This window comes from Corvus hawaiiensis, chromosome Z (genome assembly GCF_020740725.1).
Source record: "Corvus hawaiiensis isolate bCorHaw1 chromosome Z, bCorHaw1.pri.cur, whole genome shotgun sequence".
Lineage (NCBI taxonomy): Eukaryota > Metazoa > Chordata > Aves > Passeriformes > Corvidae > Corvus > Corvus hawaiiensis.
This window is the reverse complement of record NC_063255.1, coordinates 15,603,017-15,629,353: the sequence shown is the minus strand read 5'-3', so window position 1 is coordinate 15,629,353 and position 26,337 is coordinate 15,603,017. Positions and strand designations below refer to the sequence as shown.

Sequence of the window (26,337 nt, the reverse complement as noted above, 5' to 3'; positions counted from 1 at the left end):
TTTGCAGCAATGGGGACCCCTGCTCTCTCACTGCTGTTTGTGCTGCTCCCTCTGGTTTTCCTCCGCCTCCTCTCAGCTCCTCCATGTTCTCCTTAGGAGTGACATAATCTACCTTGAGAATCCAGGCAGCTTGAGTTAGTAGAAAACTTGGGGCTGTGACCTGGTGTCACGGTGGTAAGAAACATCTGTCTTTTATATGTGACCTGAACAGGTGATGAATGTCAAAATGTGTTCCTTTACTGTCACCCTTCCGCACCCACCCAGCCCTTTCATCTCATCCTGCCTCTGTCCCTGTTCAAAACAGGGTCTGAAAAAGTCCAGTAAGAAGAACTGGTGTGTGCTTCTGTGGATTTAGTGCCTTCTCGATCTTGACTAGGATTGCTGGATGGAACTGCAGAAGTGAATCGTTCTCTTACGTGGCAGTCCATAATGGCTGTGCTTGGAATTAAAATCCTTTCCGCTAGGTTTTGTGTCTGCATAATAAAACAAAAGCAAACAGCTGGTGACACCCAGAATTTACAGTCTGTGGTTCAGAAGTAAGTGTGCTATAGAAACCCACAGCAATGACGCATGACAATCATACAATCGTAGAATATTAAGGAGTTGGAAGGTACCTGAAGAATGATCTAGTCCCATGCCATGGGCAGGGACACCTCCCACTAGATCACGTTGCCCAGTGCCTTATCCAACCTGGCCTTGAACACTACCAGGACTGGGCATCCACAACCTCCTTGGGGAACCTATGCCAGTGTTCACAATAAACGCCTTCACAATAAAGGATTTCTTCCCAATATCTAACTAAATATCCCCTTTCAATTTGTATCTATTATTCCCTATCACTACAGTCCCTGATGAAGGGTCCCTTTCTGGATTCCCTGTAGGCCCCTTCAGATACTGGAAGGTTGCTGTGAGATCTCCACATAACCTCTTCTTCAGGTTGAACAGCCCCAATTTTCTGAGCCTGTCTTCATAGAGGAGGTGCTCCACTCTTCTTACCAACGTTGTGGAATTGCTCCAGCACTTCCATGTCCTTCTCAATGTTGGGGTCACCAGAACTGTATGCAGTAATCCAGGTGGGATGTCACAAGGGTAGAAGGGGTGAGTTGCCTCCCTTGACCTGCTGCCCATGCTCCTTTGGATGCATCCCAGGATACATTTGGCTTTCTGGGCTGCAAGCACACATTCCTGGCTTATGTTGAGTTACTCATCAACCAGCTTCATGAGGTTTGCGCAGTCCCACCTCTCCAGGCTGTCCAGTCCCTCTGGACGGCATCCCTTCCCTCCCGAGTGTGACTGCACCACACAGCTCTGTGTCATCAGTGAACTTGCTGAGGATGCCCTTGACCCCACTGTCCCTGTCACCAACAAAGATACTGAACAGTATCAGCCCCAGTTCTGACCCCTGAGGGACACCACTTGTCACTGGTCACCAAGTGGACAACGAATCACTGACCACAAGTCTTTGGGTGGGGCCAGCCAAGCCAGTTCTTTATCCACAGAGTACTCCATCCATCATATCCGTGGCGCTCTGATACAGAGACAAGGATGTTGTTCAGGACAATGTCAAATGCGTAAGTCCATGCAATGTCAGTTACTCTGCCCCATCCACCAGTGCTTTAGCCCTGTCATAGAAGGTCATCACATTTGTCTGCCCTGATTTCCCCTTTGTAAAGCCACGTTGGCTGTTACATGTTTGTTTTCCATGGGAAATTTTGACAGTATTAAAATTGACTGAGATCAAACACTGGGAATAGATGCAGCAGAACATTGAAGTATTAAAATACGTGCACTGCTTTCTGGGTACTTAGCATGTTGTTCCAGGCTGTTTGAAACTGATGGATAGGCCTGAGGTGATAACTCCCCTTAAAAGGGAGTTTATTCATTCTTGGGTGCTGTTGGGGTTTTAGTTTAGTCTTAGTTTTTTTTTCCTGTTAAAGGAATTTTCTCCCATATGCATGTTTGTTGGGGTTTTAGTTTAGTCTTAGTTTTTTTTTTCCTGTTAAAGGAATTTTCTCCCATATGCATGTTGCTAGGGGACAAATAGCTGTACTTAAGAAAGACAAAAAGGGGAGTGGGGCGGGCCTGGCTACTCCTTTGTCTACACCTGGGTGTGGGGTCAGTTCGCTCTGAGCGTCCGGAGAGAGAAGCTGCAGAGAAAGGAGCTGCTGCTTCTTTCTTTTTGGCCGTTCTTTCTTCCTGCTGGAAACAACGCCGGGACCCCAAAAGCCGCTTTCCCTGCCCTGCTGGAGACCGGGCTGTGGCTGCCCTGCCCCGCTGCTGCTTGGAGCTTTCGCTACGCTGTAGCCCTGCTCGCCCTGCCTGCCTGGGCCTCCGTGGGGTTCTCCCATCTGGATACATCTCGCCTGCCACCCGGGATTTGCGTCCGTCCCTGCCGTTCCAGCCTGCCGTTTCAGCCTGCTGTTCCTGAGAGTCCGGGATCAGCTGCCCAGGGGTTTGTGAAGCCTTTGTTCCATCCTTCCCGGGATCCCAGGGCACCAGAGCCGTGGGTTTCCCGAGCTCGCTCCGGAGCGCCCCCTGCAGCCGCGGGGGAACCATCGCACCTGCCCTGCTCACCGGGAGCCGCCAGCGCCCCTGCCGGCTGTGAGCAAAACTGCACCCGAGGGGAAAGGGCCTGACAGCCGAGAAGGCTGGCACTGGGTTTGTGTTTGCTGTTACTGCCATAGTTGTTGTTGTTTTGTTTGACTGGTTATATACATATATATATATAGTAAAGAACTGTTATTCCTATTTCCCACATCTTTGCCTAAAGGCTCTTGATTTCAAAATATAATGACTTGGAGGGAAAAGGGGTTATATCTGCCACTTCAAGGGGGGCCTCTGCCTTCCTTAGCAGACACCTGTCTTTCAAAACCGAGACAGATCTTGGCGCCCAACGTGGGGCCTGAGGGCATTAAGAGATAGAGGTGAAAAAGGAATAACAGTTCCTCGATAACTTTATTTTGTGTGCTGGATATTGGAACCTTGTTAGGCAGCACTATGTGGTCTAGTTTACCCTGGTTTGGGTGGCATGTAGCCGTGGCTATATTCTTCCCCTTTGCAGCTCCTTACTTGAATATGGGTCCTCTGACTAAGGCTACCATTGCTGTTATCCAGCTTGCGTTATGGGTCGAGAAGGTGAGGAATTCATGGGTTTTTAACTTCCTCCGGAACGTGGGCACATGGATAAACAGCTATCACACACTGAGCACATGTTTTTGGGGTTATGTTAACAATGGTACCTTCTGTGAGGAAATGACACCAGGGGAAGTTTTCTCCCAACCCCTCAACCAGTTCTTTGGGCCCACTCCATCAATTTTCGAAGGGTTTAAATTCCCTCTGAATACTAACCATCTGCTGCTGATAGGCCTGCTCTATTTAGCATTCAAGGATAAGTTGAGATTGGCTTGGATATCTACCCGGACACCAGCCCCAGAGACTAGAGATCCTGCCCCAGAACCTGACATGACCCCAGAGAGTAGAGTTCCTACCCCAGAGCCTGATCCTGCCCCAGAGCCTGACACGGCCCCAGACACTAGAGATCCTACCCCAGAGCCAGAGCCTGCCACAGCCCCAGACACTAGAGATCCCGCCCCACAGACTGATACTGCCCAACAGTCCACCTCAGAAATGGACTACCCAAACTGGGTGGGGGTACTGGCAAAAGGGATGCAGGAGATGTGCCAAGAGATGGGTCAGGTGCGCCAGGGGATATGCCAGGAGATGGGCCAGGTGCGCCAGGAGATGTGCCAATTGCTAAGAGAATACACCTCCTCAGCTAGTGAAAAACCCTCTCCCTGCCCCAAAGAGGGTGAGTCCGATGGTGCAGCAGTGGAACCCACGGATGTTACAACCGTCCAGGCTTCAGCTGAACCACAAGGACAACCACAGCCAGCAGCAGTCACCCCTGTGCAAAGGAGGAAGTATAAGACCAAATCGGTACGACCAGTTAATGATGATGGGCAACCAGGGCCCTCACAACCAGCAGGAGAGCCAGAGCCAGAAGTCATCACTGAGTCCCTGTCGCACGACAGTCTCCGTGCTATGCGAAACGACATTGTGCGAAGGGGGCGTGAGCCTTATACCACCTGACTGCTTCGGGTTTGGGACCTTATGGGCACAAGTGTGCAACTGGATAGTGGTGAGGCAAGGTATCTGGGATCGTTGACCCAGGACCCAGGTGTGGACCAGATATTTGTGAGGGAGCCAGGGCCTCTCTCTCTTTGGGAGCGGCTCTTAATGAGTGTGAGAGAAAGGTTCATTCACAAAGAAAGAATGCAGGAGTATCATCATAGAATGCAGTGGAAGACACTCGAGCAAGGGATCCAACAGCTAAGAGAGGTGGCAATATTAGAGGTACTCTTTGGGAAGGATGGACAGCATGATAATGACCCCGATAAGGTCAGGTGCACAGGACAGATGATGTGGAACCTGGCAAGGCTAGGGCCATCGCAATACACCACCTTCATTGCAACGATTGATGCTGACAATACCCGAGAAACAGTGGGCTCTGTTGCCAACAGGCTCAGGCATTATGACAGCATGATCAATGGCCCGCTGAAAGCTCATGTCTCTGCTGTGGTCCAGGACCTCAAAGAGGAGATGAAGGAGATGAGGGAGGAGATGAGGGAGGAGATGAGGAGGGTCAGTGTGGCACCAGTGCGAGTCACAGGCCCCCAAGTCAGAGCCCGTCGTCCCCCTGCTAGAGAGAGAGGATACACCCCACGAGCTGAGCTGTGGTTTTTTCCTGTGTGAGCATGGGGAAGACATGAGAAGGTGGGATGGGAAACCCCCCTCTGCCCTGGCAGCGCGGGTGCGTGAACTCAAGGAGGGAGGCACTAACCGAGGGGGTTCCGCTAAGGTGAAGGTAGCCTCAGCCTCCCGTGACTGAGCTGCCAGGCATTACAGAAGGGAGGATGATATGTCGGATCCCCTTGAAGGTACCTCGAGCATGTACGCCCAGGGAAAGAATGATAACCAGGGCTAGAGGGGCCCTGCCTCTAGCCAGGAAGAGGCACGAGAGAACCGAGTTTTCTGGACGGTGTGGATCCGATGGCCTGGCACATCAGAGCCACAAAAATATGATGCATTGGTTGATACTGGGGCACAGTGTACTTTAATGCCATCGGGACATGTGGGGGCAGAACCTGTATCCATCGCTGGGGTGACCGGGGGATCACAGCAGTTGACCCTTTTGGAAGCTGAGGTGAGCCTGACTGGGAAGGAGTGGCAAAAGCATCCGATTGTGACCGGCCCAGAGGCCCCGTGTATTCTGGGCATAGACTTCCTCCGGAATGGCTACTACAAAGACCCAAAAGGACTCAGGTGGGCATTTGGGATTGCTGCTGTGGAGGCAGAGGGCATTAGGCAATTGAACACCCTGCCCGGACTATCTGAGAATCCTTCTGCAGTTGGGCTCCTGAAAGTGGAAGAGCAACGAGTGCCAACTGCCACCTCGACAGTGCACCGCCGGCAGTATCGGACAAATCGAGATGCTGTGATCCCCATCCACAAGATGATCCGCGAGCTGGAGAGTCAAGGGGTGGTCAACAAGACCCACTCACCCTTCAACAGCCCCATCTGGCCTGTGCGCAAGTCTGACGGGGAATGGAGATTGACTGTGGACTATCGTGCCCTGAATGAAGTGACTCCACCGCTGAGCGCTGCTGTGCCAGACATGTTGGAGCTCCAGTACGAGCTGGAGTCCAAAGCAGCGAAGTGGTACGCCACTATTGACATTGCCAATGCATTCTTCTCCATTCCTCTGGCAGCAGAGTGCAGGCCTCAGTTTGCTTTCACCTGGAGGGGTGTGCAGTACACCTGGAACCGACTGCCCCAGGGGTGGAAGCACAGTCCCACCATCTGTCATGGACTGATCCAGACTGCACTAGAAAAGAGTGAGGCTCCAGAACATCTGCAGTATATTGATGACATCATTGTGTGGGGGAACACCGCAACCGAAGTGTTTGAGAAAGGAGAGAGAATAATTCAAATTCTCCTGCAAGCTGGTTTTGCCATCAAGAAGAGCAAGGTCAAGGGACCTGCCCGAGAGATCCAGTTCCTGGGAGTAAAGTGGCAAGATGGACGACGTCAGATTCCCACTGAGGTCATCAATAAGATCACAGCAATGTCTCCACCAACCAACAAGGAGGAAACACAAGCTTTCCTAGGCGCTATAGGTTTCTGGAGGATGCACATTCCCGAGTACAGCCAGATCGTGAGTCCTCTCTACCTGGTTACCCGCAAGAAGAATGATTTCCACTGGGGCCCTGAACAGCAGCAAGCCTTCACTCAGATCAAACAGGAAATTGCTCACGCCGTAGCCCTTGGCCCAGTCAGGACAGGACCAGAGGTGAAGAACGTGCTCTACTCTGCAGCCGGGAACAATGGTCTGTCCTGGAGCCTCTGGCAGAAGGTGCCTGGTGAGACTCGGGGCTGACCACTGGGATTCTGGAGCCAAAGCTACAGAGGGTCTGAAGCCAACTACACTCCCACAGAGAAGGAAATCCTGGCAGCTTATGAAGGAGTCCAGGCTGCCTCAGAAGTAATCGGCACAGAGGCACAACTCCTCCTGGCACCCCGACTACCGGTGCTGGGGTGGATGTTCAGAGGAAAGGTTCCCTCCACGCATCACGCCACCGACGCTACTTGGAGCAAATGGATTGCCCTCATCACGCAGCGTGCCCGAATTGGAAACCCAAGTCGCCCTGGGATCTTGGAAATAATTACAAACTGACCGGAAGGTGAGACTTTTGGGTTATCTTCTGAAGAAGAAGAGGAGCAGGTGACACGTGCCGAAGAAGCCCCACCATATAACGAGCTACCAGAGAGTGAAAGACAATACGCCCTCTTCACTGATGGTTCCTGCCGAATTGTAGGCGCTAGCCGGAAATGGAAAGCCGCTGTATGGAGCCCCACACGACAAGTTGCACAGGCCACTGAAGGAGAAGGTGGATCGAGCCAATTTGCTGAGCTCAAAGCTGTCCAATTAGCTCTGGACATAGCTGAAAGAGAGAAGTGGCCAAAGCTCTACCTCTACACTGATTCATGGATGGTAGCCAATGCTCTGTGGGGTTGGCTGGAAAGGTGGAATAAGGCAAACTGGCAGCGCAGAGGAAAACCAATCTGGGCTGCTGAAGAGTGGAAAGACATTGCCACTCGGGTAGAGAAGCTATCCGTGAAGGTCCGTCATGTAGATGCTCACATCCCCAAGAGCCGGGCTAATGAAGAACATCGTAACAACAAACAGGTAGATCAAGCTGCGAAAATAGAGGTGTCCCAGATAGACTTGGATTGGCAACATAAAGGAGAACTGTTCCTAGCTCGATGGGCCCATGATGCCTCAGGTCATCAGGGCAGAGCTGCCACCTATAAGTGGGCACGAGACCGAGGGGTGGATCTAACCATGGACAGTATCTCCCAGGTTATCCATGACTGTGAGACATGCGCTGCGATCAAGCAGGCCAAGCGGGTGAAGCCTCTGTGGTATGGTGGGCGATGGTCCAAATACAAGTATGGGGAGGCCTGGCAGATTGATTACATCACACTGCCTCAAACCCGCCAAGGCAAGCGCTATGTGCTCACAATGGTAGAAGCCACCACTGGGTGGCTGGAGACCTACCCTGTGCCTCACGCTACTGCCCGGAACACCATCCTGGGCCTGGAAAAGCAGGTCCTTTGGCGGCATGGCACCCCTGAGAGAATCGAGTCTGACAATGGGACTCATTTCAAGAACAGCCTTTTAAACACCTGGGCTAGAAAACATGGCATAGAGTGGGTGTACCACATCCCTTACCATGCACCAGCAGCTGGGAAGGTTGAGCGGTGTAATGGACTGCTTAAAACCACCTTGAAGGCACTGGGTGGGGGGACTTTCAAAAACTGGGAGATGCATTTAGCAAGAGCCACCTGGTTAGTTAACACTCGAGGTTCCACCAGCCGAGCAGGCCCTGCCCAATCCGAACCCCTACAAACAACAGACGGGAATAAGGTTCCAGTGGTGCACATGAGAGGTATGCTTGGAAAAACTGTTTGGGTAAAGTCTGCCTTGAGCAAAGACAAACCCATCCGTGGGGTTGTTTTTGCTCAGGGACCAGGTTGCACCTGGTGGGTGATGCAAAAGGATGGAGAGACCCGATGCTTACCTCAAGGGGACCTTGTTTTAGGGTGAACTACCCATGGCTCTGTACTTGTATCAGTATCAGCATGTATATTTGTATATAATTTGGGTAATGCATAGATTTATATGGTTAAAAAAGTTAAGTTTCACGTAACATGTTAGTATGGGAAAAAATTCGGGGTGGATAATGTTGGGGTTTTAGTTTAGTCTTAGTTTTTTTTTCCTGTTAAAGGAATTTTCTCCCATATGCATGTTGCTAGGGGACAAATAGCTGTACTTAAGAAAGACAAAAAGGGGAGTGGGGCGGGCCTGGCTACTCCTTTGTCTACACCTAGGTGTGGGGTCAGTTCGCTCTGAGCGTCCGGAGAGAGAAGCTGCAGAGAAAGGAGCTGCTGCTTCTTTCTTTTTGGCCGTTCTTTCTTCCTGCTGGAAACAACGCCGGGACCCCAAAAGCCGCTTTCCCTACCCTGCTGGAGACTGGGCTGTGGCTGCCCTGCCCCGCTGCTGCTTGGAGCTTTCGCTACGCTGTAGCCCTGCTCGCCCTGCCTGCCTGGGCCTCCGTGGGGTTCTCCCATCTGGATACATCTCGCCTGCCACCCGGGATTTGCGTCCGTCCCTGCCGTTCCAGCCTGCCGTTTCAGCCTGCTGTTCCTGAGAGCCCGGGATCAACTGCCCAGCGGTTTGTGAAGCCTTTGTTCCATCCTTCCCGGGATCCCAGGGCACCAGAGCCGCGGGTTTCCCGAGCTCGCTCCGGAGCGCCCCCTGCAGCCGCGGGGGAACCATCGCACCTGCCCTGCTCACCGGGAGCCGCCAGCGCCCCTGCCGGCTGCGAGCGGAACTGCACCCGAGGGGAAAGGGCCTGACAGCCGAGAAGGCTGGGACTGGGTTTGTGTTTGCTGTTACTGCCAGAGTTGTTGTTGTTTTGTTTGACTGGTTATATACATATATATATATAGTAAAGAACTGTTATTCCTATTTCCCACATCTTCGCCTAAAGGCTCTTGATTTCAAAATATAATAACTTGGAGGGAAAAGGGGTTATATCTGCCACTTCAAGGGGGGCCTCTGCCTTCCTTAGCAGACACCTGTCTTTCAAAACCGAGACAGGTGCTGATATTCAAACTTTGAATGTGTCTGTGCTTTGCTGCTTGGAAAAAAGTTCTTCCAGAATTTTTCTTCAGATTTAAAATAAAAAGCAAAAGATCTAAACAGAGGCCGGCTTGTCAAGATGCGAGTGTAATGTGGTTTTCCTAGGTCAGGTCAGTTTCAGCCCACTTAACAATAAGTCCGTATTTTTCTTCTGCCCCTGACTGACCTGTAAAGTTCTTGTGGACTGATAGGTGGAAGACTGGGTTGGGGCTGAGAGAGCAACTGAGTCAGAAGGGAAGATGTGGTATGACCAACTCAACCTCTTGTTTGTATGTTTTGCGAGTTTGTTTTTCACTCTGCTTGGTATTCATGATGGGTCCTGTGCCTTCAGACTGTCTCTTTTTCCTCTTGTCTGCATTTCAGGAGCAGCATCATACTAAGTGTGTTCTTTAGGATTTTACACTCTTTGTCCATGTGTCACTGCAAATGAACAGTTGCGTGTTTTTGTTCATTTGTGCTTGGATTTCTGAAAAAACTGTGACTGAAAATTTGGTGCAGGTGAAAAACATCTTGAACATTTGGCTTTTGAAACCCAATGGTATCTTTCCATACAGGCTTTTCATTTGGAGTCTCTCTGGATGTACTCTACTAACTGAAAATCTTGCAGTGTTGCAGGTGATGTGATGAAAGGGTATAACGATGGAGATAACATTTTGTGTCTTGTTCCCCAGATAAATTCAATACGTATGTGACCCTGAAAGTGCAAAATGTGAAGAGCACGACAGTGGCCGTGCGAGGTGACCAACCCTGCTGGGAACAGGATTTTATGTTGTAAGTATGGTGGTGCACAGCACAAGGTGCTCATGGTTGGATCCTTCCGCAGCCCTGGTGTTCATACAGAGCTGTTCGTGTGTGTATGAATCAGAATATTTGGGTAAATAAGCCTAAATACTTACAACCTAAATAATTTTCTTTCCTGTTGTACACATTGTCCTGTGGTGGAGGATGTGTGTTGGGAGATTGTCTCTGCAGGTGCCATGGACTGGCAGTTGCCAGTCAGATCTGTAGTGAGGAGCCAAGTGTGAGGTTGAGCTGGGGAGTTACTGTGTGGGTTGGGTCTGGATTGATGTTGTCCTTGGCCAGTATATGCACAGCTGTGCCTGTAAACTCGAGAGACACACACACGCCCGTACAACACAGCTTAGGCAAGGACCAAAGGCCCATAGCTGAGTTTAAATGGGCGTGGGAAGAGGGTGTCGGCCCCTGGAGAGGCTGGTCAGGGCAATTAAGGGCTGTTGTTAGTGCATGCAGGGCCTCTAGTCGGTAATCCTGGTTACCTCAGTTGGGAGCAGCAGAACCAGTTCGTTCCAGCTTTTCCGGGGTTTCTGCTGCAGTTGGCACTTCTGATTTGCTTTGGTCCTCATAGACCTCACATGTAGCCAAGGATTTCCCAGTATCTTTTAGAATGGTGTTTGTTTGTTTTTTTTTTTTTCTGGTGGATGAATGACTTATTGATTATACTGCATCTGCTTCTGTTTCTATAGCTTTGTAAGGCAAATTGAACTAAATTTACTAAATGGGGGGGAATGATGTTGTATTCTTGTGGGGTCAAAGCTAGTGCTGCTGTTTCTGAGTGGGTTTGAGGTATTTACATAGTATCTGTACGAAGAGACACCCACGGAATTTTGTGAATATGTTTCCTAATCCAGCAGCAGTTTGTTTCTCCTCAGCTGAAAGTGGCAGGTTGTTACCTCAGGGTTAAGGAGGTCACCTGGGTCAGTACAGTGTTTCCATCATAGCTGTGCTCCCGCCTCCCTTATTTGGTGGCACTCTGCTTTTGGAGCAGCACGAGAGGTGTGTGCTCCTGCACAGATAGTTTGGAGCCTGTCCTTTGGGATCTGGTGAAACACACATCCTCCTGAACACCACCATCTGCTCAGCTCTGCAGCTCCTGGTCAGACAGAGGCCATGGCTGTCACTGATGTGAAACATTCAGGGCTGGGTAAGGCTGGGATAAGGAATTGTACCTGTCCTCCAAATCACACACCCATACCCAAACTACTAACTGTTTTTGCTGGTGATTTGTGCTCATCCTGTGGGCAGGAGCTGACTTTAAACAGTATGGCCAGCTACAGAGGAGACTTCTCAGCTGTGATTCAAGGAAAGCACTTGCATGTGTTGGATGAAGGCTCCTGTGGTTGCTCCTCCTCCCTCCTTTCAAGCAGCTCCTGAAGCTGCACTCTGGTATCAGCTGGGAGCTTAGCTAGCGCGCTGTAAGGTCACTGAGACGCTCCATAATTAGTTGCTAGGGGATATGGAAGCAGAATATTAGCTGAACTACCTCGCCATTATTGTCCCTGCTTTAGCCAGGCAACTGCACAGTAGTTCTGGTGTCTCTTCATAACAGATATATTACATGTGGGAACGAATGTGTTTTGCATGATCCTGTGTACATCAAGTTGTCCTAGGGGAAATAGCGCTGGTATTCCAATACTGCTGTTCTCTAGTTTGCTGTTTTTCTTTCTGGAGTTGGAAGAGGATTCTGAGCACAGCAGTGTTTCCCCAAGGGAAGGATGCTTTCACTGTCTGTGCAGTGTTTACCTTTTTCATGAAGCATAGTGGAAGAATAGACTAAAAGCAAAAAAATGCTTCCCGTCTGTGTTTGTTGGTTTTGCTCCAAACTCTTTGTGAGATGTAACACTGCAGAATTTGGGGCTCTGGGGTTGTTTGAGATTTGGTTATTTACCAGACCAGTGAAGCACTTCCACGTATTCCTTGGGGACATCTTCAAATTTTGAAGGCGTTTTAAAAGAACTGCATATTTGCTGCGTATTTGCTGCGTATTTGCTGCATATTTGCAGGAAACACCTCGAGTGAAAGTGCAAACTGATGTTTAGAACGCAGTGATTAAATTGGTGTTGAAGTTGTGAGAAATGCTTTTATTTATTTGTGCGTATGGAAAGGGAGGGATACCAAATTTCAGTCTCAGCTCTTTTGTTCTTAGAAGCTGTTCTGCATCTAACCAGAAGGTGGAGAAAGGGAGACACAAAGGCAATCAAAGCCACTGTACAGAAATGCATTTTATTTATTATTCTAACCTGGTGACCTGTCCTTTGGAGTTCTCTCCGGGTGTATCATGACCAATATCTTGCTCTGACAGCATATGTTGAGGCAAAGTACGTGGTTTGACACTGTGACTGAAAACAGAGTATTTCTTCCTTCCCTTCCCTTTCTGGCCTCACAGTATTCCAACCAGCAGACAGCCAGTCATCATCAGCCTGCAAATCAGATGAGTATCAAGCAGGGTGAGGGCAGAGCAGTGCTGGTAGAGCTGTTGGCCATACTGAGTAACCCTATCAGAACAGAGGATGCTGGAGACTTGATTACAAGATGCTAGCAGTAAACTCATAGAAGGGTTGTAAGAGCTTGATTTTGACCTGTTGCAGACTGAGCCACCCAAATACTGAACACTGCTGACCTCAATTCCTGCATCTCAAACAAGAACAGAAGCACTTGGATTTAAAGTAGACATTAATGTGCTTTACTGTAGCTGTAGGGTTTGTCTTGAACCTTGTAGATATGATGTTCTCTTTTAGTTGTAAGAAGGAGGCAAAGTTCAAGTGGATGCTTGGATTTATCGCAGCAGTTCTTTCTTATTTTGGATGTGGTGACAGTCTATAAGGGAGTAAAATGCTTTTTAAATTTCCTTGATAGCTGTAACATGGATATATTTGGGCAGAGGGCAGCAGCACTGACTGTCCAAGATAGCTACTTTTTAACATTAACAGTTAAAATAAAGGGGATTAACAGTTGCAATAAAGGGAGGCCCTGAGATCGAAAAATTACAGGGGATAGCCTTTCTTCATAAGTGGGAGACAGCTGTGGTATCAACAGACAGCTCAGGATTCTTCTCTGTTGTTTTTACGCGTGTCTGCTGTGTATGTATAAGGCTGTTCTGACGTAGGCATGTTATAAACCAGCATGCAAAAGCGAGGCATAAATGCTATAAAACACTGAGAAGGAGCAAATTTGAGATGCATCCTTTTGTTAATGAGAGGAGAGATGTTTGTGAAAACCTTCAGATCAGTTTTTCCAAGAACCTGTCACTCAGTGGCCATGTGGAAGTAGCTGGTGCTGGAGAAGAAGTGGTGCAACAGAGCTCCGAGCAATAGTTAGTGCTTCTGATGCAGCTATGTTAGATTTGGGACTGTTACTTTTGGCACGGAGTAGCTCCACTCACAGGTAAGTATTGGCATGTTTGCACCTTCCAGAGTACACTTGTGTTGCTGTGCTGCCAAGGGAGACACCCACTCTGTTAGAAATGGGGTGCCTGATGACAAAGAATAGCTCACCTCTAGGTTTTGGTCCAAGGTACACTTCCTCCTCCTGTGTACATAGCTGCAGAGATGAGTTCCCAACTGGCAGCTCATGCATGACATAGTTCAGGGTTTTAGTTTGCACTCTTTGTGTAATTAGTATTAAACTGTGAATTACTAGAAACTGGTGTTCCCTGTGAGTATGAGCAGCCTCAGCTACACGCTTCCAGGAGCTCTGTGTAGCTTGACACAGCTCTGTGGAAATAGTTCAGTGGTATAGTCATGGTGGTAATGCAGAACATTAAACAAAATTAGATGGTATTCTGCTTTTTTCTCATCTGTGCTGCCTTTACTTTTCTTGCAGTGAGATCAGTCGGCTGGACCTGGGCCTAATTGTGGAAGTATGGAACAAAGGACTGATATGGGACACCCTGGTTGGGACTGTGTGGATTGCTCTGAAGGCCATTCACCAATCTGATGAGGTTAAGCTGACAGAGAACCTTTATTTGTTCCAGTGTTGATAATCAAGGTGTTAAAAATCTGGCCTGATGCAGCCCAGACTCAGCTCCTCAGCAAAACTTCCACTTGGAAAGTCAGAAAGGCTGAGTGAGCAGAGAGGGCTGTCTCATCACATTGGTTTTGATTTTGAAGAGAGATCACAACTGAGCTTACACAGGGGTCATTTCACTTGTGTGGACTCAAGAATTAGGGCCTAATCTGTTTAGGAGCACATAACAGACAAGTGTCTGAAATATTAAGGACTGACTGCTTAGTCTGATGCTCAGATTTTTATGACTTACTGCTAAAGACCTCTGCCTTTTCCAGCTGACAAGGTAGGCCCAGATCATATCTGCAGTATCTTCGTACGGCTTCTGGTTGCAATGTTAAAAGGTGTCTACCTGTGCTGATACATATGGACAGAAGTAGGAAGTAGGATGTGCCAATGACTGTGACTACCCTAACTACTGAGTTTGGCAGTTGTTGCAGCTAAGCATTTTTAACTCAAATTTCAGGGTATTTACTTAGGAGATTATTGGATTTGAACAGGGAGAGATAGATTATATTTTCCATAAAAGGAAAAGAGTGGAGGTGCCCTGCAGTGTGGCTGTGAGGTCTGCTGGTGCTCAATTTCTCTTGCTGTCCAGGCACTCCTTAGTCCTGCCTTTGAGGGTTTACCTTTGCAGTTCCACTGAGAAGGCAGTACTTCTTTTTGGTGCTTGCCCTGGTAGATGCCTCTGAGATTTGGAAAAAATCCAGTTTGAAGGAAAAAGCCAGTGCATGCTGAATGGATGTAATTTGATGTTAAAATAGAGTTGATAATGTCGTAAAGCTCTTTTTGAACTCTTTTAGCAAATGTGTGAGAGTTGGTGCATAAAGTTCTTCAGACTTGAATGTTTGTTCACTTAAGGATTTTGATTCATAGGAAGGTCCTGGGGAGTGGTCTACGCTGGAGGCAGAAGTTGTAATGAAACATGATGAAATCTGTGGAACCAAAAACCCAACTCCTCATAAAATTTTGCTGGACACAAGATTTGAATTACCATTTGGTGAGTACATTTCCATAACTTACCCAGGATGCTGACAGTGGAGAGAAAGTGGGAACAACTTGAGGTTTATAATCAAGTTGTGTTCATTCTCAGTTCTGTCAGTGTAGTTTAGTGGAGGTCATGTGGCTCGTATTCATTTTTTGTTTGGCTTCTTTCTAAAAAGATCTGAATAAGTACAAAATATTTGAAAGTCCCTGAGTGCTGGAATATTTAGACTAGCAGCAGTTTTTTCTTCTGATAGTGTTTCAGGATTGTGTTCACACATTTTCTTCCTAAGCAGGTAGCATTTGCTTCTTTGAATCTAGACAAATTTGACTGTAGAAGAGGCAGAGTGTGTTGTTAGAGCTGTTCTGTGGTGAATGCACGTAGGCCTCTCAGACATGTGCAGTTCAGTTAGTGAAACTTTAATGCTTAGTGCTCCTGAGCATCATCATTAGCAGAGTATATAAATAACTTAATGTTGTAAGAACTGCCTTTCTGGCAATTACTTGTGGTTGAAAAATACAGAATATGGAAAAGCAGCTAATTGGAGCAAACTGATGTCAAGTAAAGTTGTATGTAATTTTAAAATTTTATTTTACTTAAGCAAACAAAAACCCCCAAACCAAATAAACCCCAAAAGTAAGTCCTTAGCCAAAATGCATCCCAGGCTTAACTTCTCTTTCCAGCTCTCACCTGATGCTTGGGATCAAGAACAGAGGTGATGTTTTTGGGGTTTGTGCTATTTTTTTTTCATGCACTGAGCATTGAAGTGTTTCAAAGTGTTCTGTCATTGTAAGGCTCATCCCTCTCCCTCTGCCTGGTGCATCCTTTTTGCTGCAAAGCCCCAGTCAGTGTGAGCAATTTGTATTGTGCTCTAAGCAGAGGTAGAGCAGTTGTGCAGGCACTGGCGTTTGGTCAGCCCCTGTCAGGATTGTCCATCTGTTGTGGGAAGAAGTTAGGACATCTGTGGGTCTCATACCCCGCTTCCTGGTGGAGGGGAGGATGCAGGCCTTTGCCCTGCAGTTGGGGAGTCAGTACAAATTGTCTTTTGTGTTGTGAGTGCACAGTCCCCTGGATGGATGTACCTCAGGGGGGAGCAGTGTTCTGTAGATGTAGTGGCACTGCTCTTTAACTACAGTCCAGTGTGCAAAGGGGAGGAGGTACCCTGACACCACAGCTGTCCTGACAGCTGTCTGATGTTGGTCAGGAGCCATCCCTCTTCCCCATGGAAATATCCTGGTGTTTCACTGCTGCTGCCCATGGGAAGTTTATTACTGAAATTACTTGTTATGCAAGAGGAGGAACAAGCCTGTTTCACCTCACAAGGAAATCTTGGTTCTTTGGGACAAATGTTGAGGCTTCTGGGAGGGACAGAACAAGCACATGGAGCTGAAGGCAAGGCTTGTAGCCACTGCCTTCTCATCTAAGTTCATTCTGACATGCTTGCTTGTAAACTGTTACTGCTTTAAAACAAAATGAAGTTCTGGTGTCTCCCTTTGTATTCAGAGAGGGTCCAAAAGAGAATTTGCTTTGTTCTGCAATTCATATTCTGGACTGCTTGCATTTTGAGGTATTTTTTTCAAGTGTAAGAAAACAGATTCCATGTAGATGCGTTAGAACATCTGAATTTTAAAAATCAAAATACTTCAGGTAATCATGTGTTTTCTCCCTACTGCTATACTCAGAGGAGTTTTTCTTTGTTTATTTTGGGGTGATTTATACTACTATTTTACATTTTTATATTTGGAGAAGTAGAATTTCATTCAGAGCAGTAAATAAGTAAAAAGACTTCCTGATTCTTCTGGTTTTGACACAATTGATCATTTAAAGCACACCTATTACTTATTTCTTTGCTTACCATGCGAAATAGTGGAATAACACAGATTCCATATTACTGTGTTGAAGGGTTTTTGTTTTAGAATGTGAAAAGTTGTCTGCCTGTCCAGGGTTGCATAATGTCTAGGAAAAAATGAGTGGATGAGTTAGCTCTTCAAAGGGTGCTCTTCTCTTGAAGAGTGCTGCAGTTTTTGCTTTGATCTCCATTTTCAGTCTGAGGTGCCATGGCAAGGTCAGAAGCGGGTTGAAAAGCAGGAGACGCTAAGGGTGTGTGATATTCCTCTAGAAATTGGCATCTACCCATGTCACCCTCTCCTGTGGTGTTTCCCCTCAAACCATGACTAAGTGTCTTCTGCCATCATCTCTGGGACAGAGAAGGACTCTGCACCATGGATTAGGCTCTGTCTCCTTGCCCTGGTGCTGTGGGACTTGGAGGGGTGCATGGAGCTCACAGCACTGCCTCTGCATCTCTCCCAATGGATTCGCAGGTCAGTTCCCTTCAGCTGGATGGCAGCAATATGGATTCTTAGTGCCCTACATGTTAAAATTCTCTGTCATAGGAGTTGGGAACTGCTGCTTTAAACCTACACAGGGAACTAAATGGATCACTGATGTGTTGTGGAAGTTCTTAAGTCAGCAGCTGGGCCGTAGAGGCAAGATTTTAATAACAGGAGGTTTGGAGTGACACTTAGGAACATTGTGTATCATGTTTCGTTTCCCAGGTGAAGATCTCCTGGCTACTGTAGATACATGAGAATGAGAGTGATGTGTGGGCTCATGTACAGCTTGTGCTGCTTTTCAAGTTGGGTAAAACACTGCTGCCTGGGATAGCAGCTTTAAAAAAACCTGTGTGTTCTCCTGTTTGGCTGTGCTTCTGTCCTTTTTCTATCATTTCTGGCTGCTGTCTCGTTTAGATGCACACAGATGCAGTACTCCAGGTTATTCGATGTATTTAAAATATTTCATTGTATTAGGTGGAGCTTGAGAGGTTTTTAAGGGTTTGTAAAAGAGAATAAATGAATTTGAAAACCAGAAAAGCTGAAGTCATTAATGTAAAACATGATCGGGTACGCAAAGAGATTTAGAAACTGGTTTGTTGTTTGCACTATATTTATCCTGTATTAGTTTGCTGCTTCTGCTTCCACCTGATACATTCAAGGTTCTTCATTCCTGGTATCTCGTCTCCTGGTATTCTGGAGACTGGCAACTGCTAAAGCTGAAATTAATGCAAAACATGCTGATGCTCATAGTAGTAGTACATGATGAAGGCAACTTAGGGATTTTTAAATTTTTTTTTTTTCATATGAATTTGTTTTCAAGTATTTACCAGGCTTGGAGTTGGGAAGCAGTTGTCTCCTAACAAAGACTGGTGGGAGTTTAGTCTCTGCTCCTGGTGACAGAAGATAAGCTTTCCTGAGGTCATGCAGGAGTTAAACTTTGTCCATGGCCAGATTTGTAATGGGACAAAGAACATTGACGGTGGCCTTCATATGTCCCCTGTGTGTCCCACTGCACGTTCCAGATGCAGCTGTTGCCTTGTGGTCAGTTAGTGTGACTTCAGCACATGCTGTACAGGGGAGGGCAGATCCGTGGGCCCTTCTGTGTTGCATACCTGTATGATGGCCTGCAGTGCTGGGGACCAGGCTGTCATCTCATGCTCTCTGCCAGCCCCATGTTCTTGAATGTTCAGTCTCTCAGAAACAGAACAACTGAAAATCCTCTGCTATGAAAGTGCAACAAAGAGGACGGGAAATGTGAAACATTAGTGAGAGTTGATATTAACCTTTAGGGTGAGAAGCATTTTTGTGCCTGGTAGTCTTTTAAAAGTAGCAATAAACTGCCTTCTTCATGGCAAGAAGTGGTTGTTAGCCAAGACAGGCTGGAGCCACTTTCTCCTCTGATCCTATCTGTTTCTTCTTTGGAACAAGACAGACAAGGAAGGGATACAGCTTTCCTTGGTTGGTTTAGAAAATTTTCTGGTAGGGAGAAGACAATCTTATTATTGTTTTGATGCAGTGAGTGTGTGTTGGCACAGACTTTTCAGGATGCTTCTTTTCAAGTGTAATTGTTCTCTTTGATAGCAATTTTACTCTGTTCCTCTTTTTTAGAAGTGCAGTGACTGTGTACAAATCCCTCACAGGATGCAGTACTCAAAAATGCTTTTGGCTTCCAAACTACCGCAGTTTGGTTCTGTGCCAGGCAGTTTCTAGTTCATAATTGGAGTGAAGATGCTTTTAGTGTTCTCAACACTCCCAGGCTGGGAGCATGCTGCTCTGCATCTAACCATGCAGTGGGGTAAATGTGCTTCGTTACAGTGTCTTGGGAACCGAACAGAAAGAAAAACTCAGTTCAGCAAAGTCATTTCAGTGAGAACTTGTGAAGATTCCCATACATTGGGAAAGGGAAGAATTTGGAGCTGGGAAGAGGGGAAGCTAGGTGAACACTTGTAGGAAAGTGGGGAGGGTATCACTTTTGCTTTCAGCTCTTGTTCTCACTCCTGCCAAGCTGGGTGTTGCACCAGCCCAGTACTTGCTAGCTTGGAAAAACTCAGAAGGCACAAGGTGATGTGCAAGGCTCAGAGCAAGGACCACCAAACCTGAGGAGAAGAAAAGCTTTAGGGCTGAAATTCCTGGTTGTTGCCAAGCTAGAGGTCTCTAAGCAGGAATGCTGTCATATTTAGCTACTTGAGGGAGTTTAACTGAGTGAAGTGGTCTGTATGGATGCACCAAATTCTCCTCTATTTCCTTCCTCATTCTGACGAGTCACTGTGCTGCTGTGTACCAATTCCAGGACGCTTATTTGCTCTGAGCAGCCTCAGAGCTGGGACCTCCACCCACACCCCTGCTCATGTCCCCAGGAATCTCTCTTCAGCTTAGCTTGGAGCCTTCAATCCTGAGTAATGCTGTGGGAGTTACTGATCCTCCACCCCATCTATTGCCTTGTCTCTGTCTGCTTATGGACCCCACAGATTCAGGCCCAGAAAGCCAGGAGCTCGGAGAATATGGGGTTCAGCTTCCAGCTGAGGATGGCAGTAAGGGCAAGGACAGTAAAGCTTGCAGTGTTTCTTTGTTGGTTTCAAATTAATAAGCACCAAAAGCTATTGAAGCTATCTGCCCATCTCTCCTCTCTGTTATTTTTCAGCAGTTTTGTTTCACTGACACATGGCCTTGCTTGTTTTGTTCACCAAGTGTGGAGTCCTGAGATGGCATCATGTGGCCTCTCTCTGGACTAGTTCATCTTTTTATCTTGTAGCAGCAGTTAAGGTAGTGGAGTAATTTCCATTGTAGTCAAAAGCTGAGCAGTGATGCAGGAGCTCGGCAGTGGATGTAGCCTTGCAAGCAGTCTGTGGTCTCTGCACTAGGGATTTCCACTCTGTGCATTCCAAAGAAGCAGCTTCAATGAAACCACTGACTGAGGCGAAATGTAATGGAAGCTTCCTCAAAAAATTGAAAATTGTATCTCATTGGGATAGAATTTCTCATTTCTTTTGAGCAGGTAGCTTGACTCAGGATCACAGGCCAGTTGCTTCATGTTTAAAGTTTGCTGTACAGTAATTTTACTGATATTAGTATTGATGACAAGAGTTTCTCTGAGATCAAGAAGATGTCCTTAAAGCAGCTGTTATCTAGACAATAGCTGATTTTTATCTCTGACTTGCATAAGCAGCTGTTTTAATAGAAGCAGGAATCCTGCAGTAAAAATCTGATAGCTCTGTTTATGAAATGGGCATCTGGGATGTAAGACAGGACCAGTAAATCCAAGAGACAAGTATTGCTCTTTGTTGCCTGGGCATGCCGCTGCACCATGGTGTATGTGAAAGTGTTAAGAGACATCCTCAATTTTTGCCGTGCTGATGGTAATCATTGCTTCACCCCTCCTCAATCTCTTTAGTCTTGATTTCAGGCTCCAGATTTGAGTGGTTCGGGCTCTGACCTTTAATTCTCATTTCATGAGTTTATCTCTTAGAGAAGTGATGTGTTTCCAAGACAATTCCATGGGCTTTGTGGTAATTTTTGGATTGTTTCAGGTCATTGTTGGAGTTTGTCCTCTTAAACTTCATCAGTTCACTAATGCATTCTTTCTAGATCAGTTCTGTCCAGATTTGCTTTGAATGCCAACCCTAATTTGTGCAGAGACTATCTAATAAATCTGTGCAGCTGTGATCCACAGCCCTGATGATCAAAACATGTATGTATTTCTACAACTCTTGTAGTTGTGGAAGACTCTCTCATGTTTCTCCTACCTTATTTTCTAATAGGTTTTAACAACAAAGTAATGTACATCAGAAAGAGCAGCTGGCTTTGTGTGTCTTGGTTAAAATAAATTATTTTGGTCTCCCTCCAAGCAAGGAGAAACAGGTTGTCTTTTTTTCTACTTAGTGCGGGTTTTTTGGAGACAGATACTAAGCTTCCATAATACTTTCTCAAGTGGGGAGTATTTTAACCCCTTGTGTGGGTGAGATTAGTTGCATAAAAATTCAGTGGTGTTTCTGTTACAGAGATGTAGACACGAATTCATAGTCCAAGGAAATATCTACTGCTGAAGCTTGCAATTCCACTAAATCTGACATGTACCTGTTAAGAGTGGTTCGTGTTCTATTATCTGCAGTGTTTTGGGGTCATTGCCTTCATAAGATGATGGTTTGTGTGGCTGAGAGAAGACACATGTAGAAGAGACATTCCCTCAAAGCCAATAAATCCTGTTCTTTTTTTCTGTGAGGAGTGAGAGCAGATGTGACTTTTGGAATCACATTTTCATCAGGAGGCCACCCTGCCCTGATTCTCCCATTCTTGCCAGTGCATAGCTTACCATATCATTGTGGTGGTGTCCATGGGGTACAGTTCATTGCAGGGAAACAAACTTCTTGGATGTAAACTTCTTGGCTCCTCCTGAGGCCACCTGAAAATGTAAAGAGTTGCAGGAGATGGGAAAACCAGCTGAACTGGTACAGCACTATCTTCCTGTCAGCTTGCAGGGCTGGTGGTGTTTTTAGCTGGAACACTCCCTCCATTTCCTTCCTCTGTGAGCTTCGAAGTTTCTGCAGTAGTGCAGTTTCAGGCCATAAATAGCCAGATTTCAGAAGTTGCTACAGTCAGGAATGTTGAGTGGCTAGAAAAAAACCCAAACAAAAGAAACCCAAATAATTTTTTTTCTTTTCCAATGTTTTCACACCACCCCATCCCTAAATAATTTTGTGTTAAGGTTTTCACAGCAGGTTATCTGCATCTCCAGGCGTGTGCTTTGGAAGGGGAAATTTTGAGTGGCAGAAGTCAGTGTTCCATTAGGACACTCTATTACTTCAAAGTGTGAAAAAGAAAATAGTTACCAAAATAAAAGTGATAATGCTTTTTACTTGCTGTCAGCTTGGTAACTCCTCTAGACGGTAAAAGTGTTGTGATTCACTTCACAATGAAGCTTCAGTGTGATGTAAAAGTAAGAATGTGCTTTCATGTGAATATGACTGCCTGTAACTCTGTTGATTCACTCAAAAGATTTGGCTTATTGCTGGCAGAGAAATAAGAGACCATTTATTTTTTGGTACCTAATCTGGGTTACTCCAGGAGGTGTGCTATTGGTGTGCATAAGGTCTGCTATTCAAAGGCAGCCTGTGTTCTGCTGAGGTTACAAAAAGCCTCCAGGAGAGGCTCTTGTTATGTGTTATCAAGCATAAGCAAGTGTATTAAAATACTGTTGTGAAATGGCTCTCCATCAAACTAATACTTGAATTAAATGTGAACCAGTCTGTCTTTCTCTTTCTTACCTTTGTGTAAGTGTGCATTTGGTTAATCAGCTTTAAACAAGAAAGCAGTGTAAGCCCTTGAACTGTGCTACTACTTACAATGTTTATTTTCCATCTGAGTGCTAACGTAAGACAGTCCTATTTCTTCAAAATCATATGTGAGTTTTGTGCATGTGATCTGTACTGCTAATGGTGATGAATACAAAGTTGCCTGGTTAATAAGGTGGTGTGACTTACTCTTTTGACTTAGATATCCCCGAAGACGAGGCCAGATACTGGACCAGAAAATTAGAACAAGTAAATTCACTGGGAGATGATGAGGTAAATATCTAAACGGAAAGAATAATTTAGCCCTGAATGTCTTATAACTAGCTTTTATTCTTTGTATTAAATCCCTGTGATTAGGGTAACTGCTAAATGTTGGTTATTTACAAGTCTTCTATGAACTACTTGGAGAACTCTTTTCTCAAGTGTACTCTTTAGTGTTAAGGAGAGGAATACTTTTCTTCATGCTGGAAGTGCTCGAATAATGTTTTGTTGATGTGAATATGTTCAAAGAAAAGGCAACACCATGCTTTACCAGAGTAGAGAGTGAAAGCATTTTTGACCGGCTGTGGCAGGTTCTTTTTGTGAAATCAAGTCAAAAAGGACTTTTTTGCAGTTGACTGTTTCCTTGAAGAATACAAAGCAAAATATTGAATCTTTATTTGAACTGAGGACTGTTGGAGCTGTTGGCTTTTATCCTAATGCAGTTGTTAAAAGCTCAGTTTATATGAATCTTGTATTAGAATACATGCTAGCTATGGCTTTGGTTTCCGGGCTGTAGTGTGTACTTGGCTAAGCAGCTATAAAATAAAGGTTACTTTTTTTATTTTTAAGAGAGGCAGTTCATATTGTTTGCAGAACAAGATTTAGCATGTTAATACCTGTATCAGGAATGAAGAATTTAACAAAGCCCAGTACTCATGTGTTGATCTGAACATCGAGTAAGAACATGGTGCTGGTGAAAACTCTTTGACAAGTCTCCTTCCATAGCAAGAGTTTCCATAGCAAGATAACTTGCAAAATATTCTCCCAATGCAATGACTTTAGGAGGTTTTTGTTCTGGGATCCTTCATCTATTCTTTTCTGTTCATTATATCAGTGATTTGGTTTACTGTGCAGATGAAGGAGACTAAGGTGGATTTTCTTTTTGACTGAGGACAGACCATTATTTGGGCGGATAAAAATGAAAAGACTTTAGGGCAGGCTCTCCTGCCTTCCTAGAAGTTTGAGAGCCTTTAAGAGTCGATGAAAAGCTCAGTCTGAGTCGTCCTGTCAGTGATGATGGTGTAGTGCCTCCCTGCTTCTGTGGGCTGGAGCAGCAGTCCAGGTACTTCAGCGAGGCTCAGGTGCCCTCTAGTGCTTCACCAAGCTGGTACTTGCTGAAAGATATCCTGAGCTTTCCGAGTCTCTCCTTTTCCTGCAGTGCCATGCATTGCTTGCTTAACTGCATGCTTTTATCAAATACCATTATCAAGTACCAGTAACTGCATGCTTTTTTCAAATACTAGTAACAAAGTAATATCTCTGTATTTGTGACCTAGTGGTCTCAGATTTATTGTGGATGTTTCCTGTGACCAAGGAGAAAAAAACCTGTGCAGAGCCTGACCTAAGGTGATTCTTCTAAAGTTCTCCACATTTGCCAACCACCCAGAAAGGGGATGAGATCTTCCTTGCATATTCCCCTAATTGGCAGTGACTTGTAGCTCGGGAACTTCCAGAGCCAGAGGCAGTATCCTTGTGTTGAGCAGCACTCAGTGGAGTTTCTTTTGTGGATGCCAGTTGCCCTTTAAATGCACCCAGGTCAGTTATGTTTGTGCAAAGGAATTCAGCACCGTAATTGTACATTGCCTGAAGAAATATCTTAATTGCGCTGAGCAAACAAACCTGGTGTTTGAGAAACTAGCTGGAGGCAGGTTTATTTGGAGAAATTAAATGACTGATCCTCATGCATCCAGTCTGTGCCACTGAGCTTTACAGACCTCACCTTTTGGGCTGCAGAGTCCTGGTCTGCACAGTGTTTTTTAGCACAGGACAACTTTGTGCCTTTGTCTTCTTTGTTTTAAGTTCATCTACCTCTGTTTGAGACGATGAATGAACAGACTAAAGCTGCACAGGAGTACTCAAGAAGCAGGTTCATTTAGAGTTCATACGGTGTCACAGAAATGCTTTCCAGCCTCTCTTCCTACAAACACTTAATATTCCATTTTCATTTTGGGACTCCTTATAGCCGTCGGGCTGATGCCTTAAAAATAACAAACTGCTGCCATTCTGGGATCTCTGAGGATAGTAATTCAGAACCCACTGCTGTCCTGTGCTACTGAAATTGCTCATCAGCAGACTTCCTTTCACCACTTTGTCAACCAGTCAGTGCTGTGAGATCCGGCAGTTCTTGTTTTCACAATCCTGATTAACTCAGTGGGTTGGCAGTTTGCTGATGATAAGACTAACCACCTTTCAGGATCCCTTGTGCATTTTAAATAGCACAGATTGGAAGATAACCGCAGCGGAAGTCTGCGGGTTGTCACCTTCCATGCACAGAACTGGTCATTAATCCCTGCCAAATCCAAGGAGAGACTGTCTGGTGGCTGCGTTTTCCACAGGCTGCAGCACCGGCTTGATAAGTTTGCCACTTCCTTTGTTGTCAGATCTTTTTTTCCTAGCAAAGACTGTTCTCATTATTTTGGTCAATTGTCCTAATTTTCTCATATCTCTATGTAACACAAGATAGGAGAGAATAACAAAATGAAACCACTGGCATTCCCCTAGGGAACGCTTTGATGCTGTAACAAACCGCTTTGTAAAAAGTCAAAGCTGAATAATTTAAATACCTCAGTGTTCTCTAATTTAGTATTAAATGAGATGAAAAATTCTTCACTTTGGATGTAAAGTGGATCACAGGAGAGTTTGCAAGTACTGGCTGGGCAGACATTGTGTTCTTGCCCTGCCAGGCACAGTAATTACCTTACTGCTTCCATCTCATACTGCAGAGTTGCTGTGAGCCCACATGAGTTTTGAACTGTTAAAGCTGTACTGGAGTGTCTAGATATAAACAGGCGTATTCCCAGTTTGGAGCTCCCTGTCACACTGGCATTAAGTTGTGGAGAATCAGGTCTTTCAGATGTCTAATTGGAGGTCTCAGAATTGGTAATAGGGCCTGTGCTTGTTCTAAAGCAGACTTTACCTTAAACAGAAGTGCACTTTGTAACATGTGATTTTGGCATGAGAAAAGAGGAGACTTCTGGGAGTGTGTTTAAATGCAGCTATAAAGGAGAATATATTATGGATATTATGCTTATAGATATTGTACTTTGATACTACTAGGGATATTTTCTCTTATGTGTGGCATGCTGTCATAAAGTTACTATTTGCTTTCTTATCTGTCTATGTTCCTTCCTATTTTTTTTCCCTCCTTTAGTATTCCTTTCAGGAGGAAGTCCAGAAGAAACCATTGCCCAGTGCTGCCTCCCAGTGTTGTAAGTTAGACTTACTTATTTTCAATATTTTTTCCTCTTTCAGTGTACTTGATTTCCTTCTATGGTCAGTTATCAAGTGATGGTACATCTGAAGAATATTTCTTACTAGAAGTACTTAAATCTCTGTGCAGTTATGAAAAGCTGTCCTCCTCTAAATGTTGCTCTGCAGCTTCTGATGCCAGGAAGTGAAATC

At 45.8% G+C, this 26,337-nt stretch overlaps 1 protein-coding gene across 14 annotated transcripts in view; it reads left to right on the top strand.

Moving 5' to 3' along the window:
• The window catches only part of UNC13B (unc-13 homolog B), a 213,406-nt gene that overhangs the window by 26,365 nt on the left and 160,704 nt on the right, over nt 1-26,337 (top strand). For 13 of the 14 annotated variants that reach the window (XM_048290582.1, XM_048290583.1, XM_048290571.1 and 10 more), the window contains exons 3-7: nt 9,937-10,036; nt 13,886-14,003; nt 14,945-15,068; nt 22,877-22,947; nt 26,087-26,144. In XM_048290582.1, coding sequence (XP_048146539.1) covers nt 9,937-10,036; nt 13,886-14,003; nt 14,945-15,068; nt 22,877-22,947; nt 26,087-26,144 — 471 coding nt within the window. The remainder of the gene's footprint in view (nt 1-9,936; nt 10,037-13,885; nt 14,004-14,944; nt 15,069-22,876; nt 22,948-26,086; nt 26,145-26,337) is intronic. The other variant, XM_048290580.1, reaches the window with a different exon arrangement.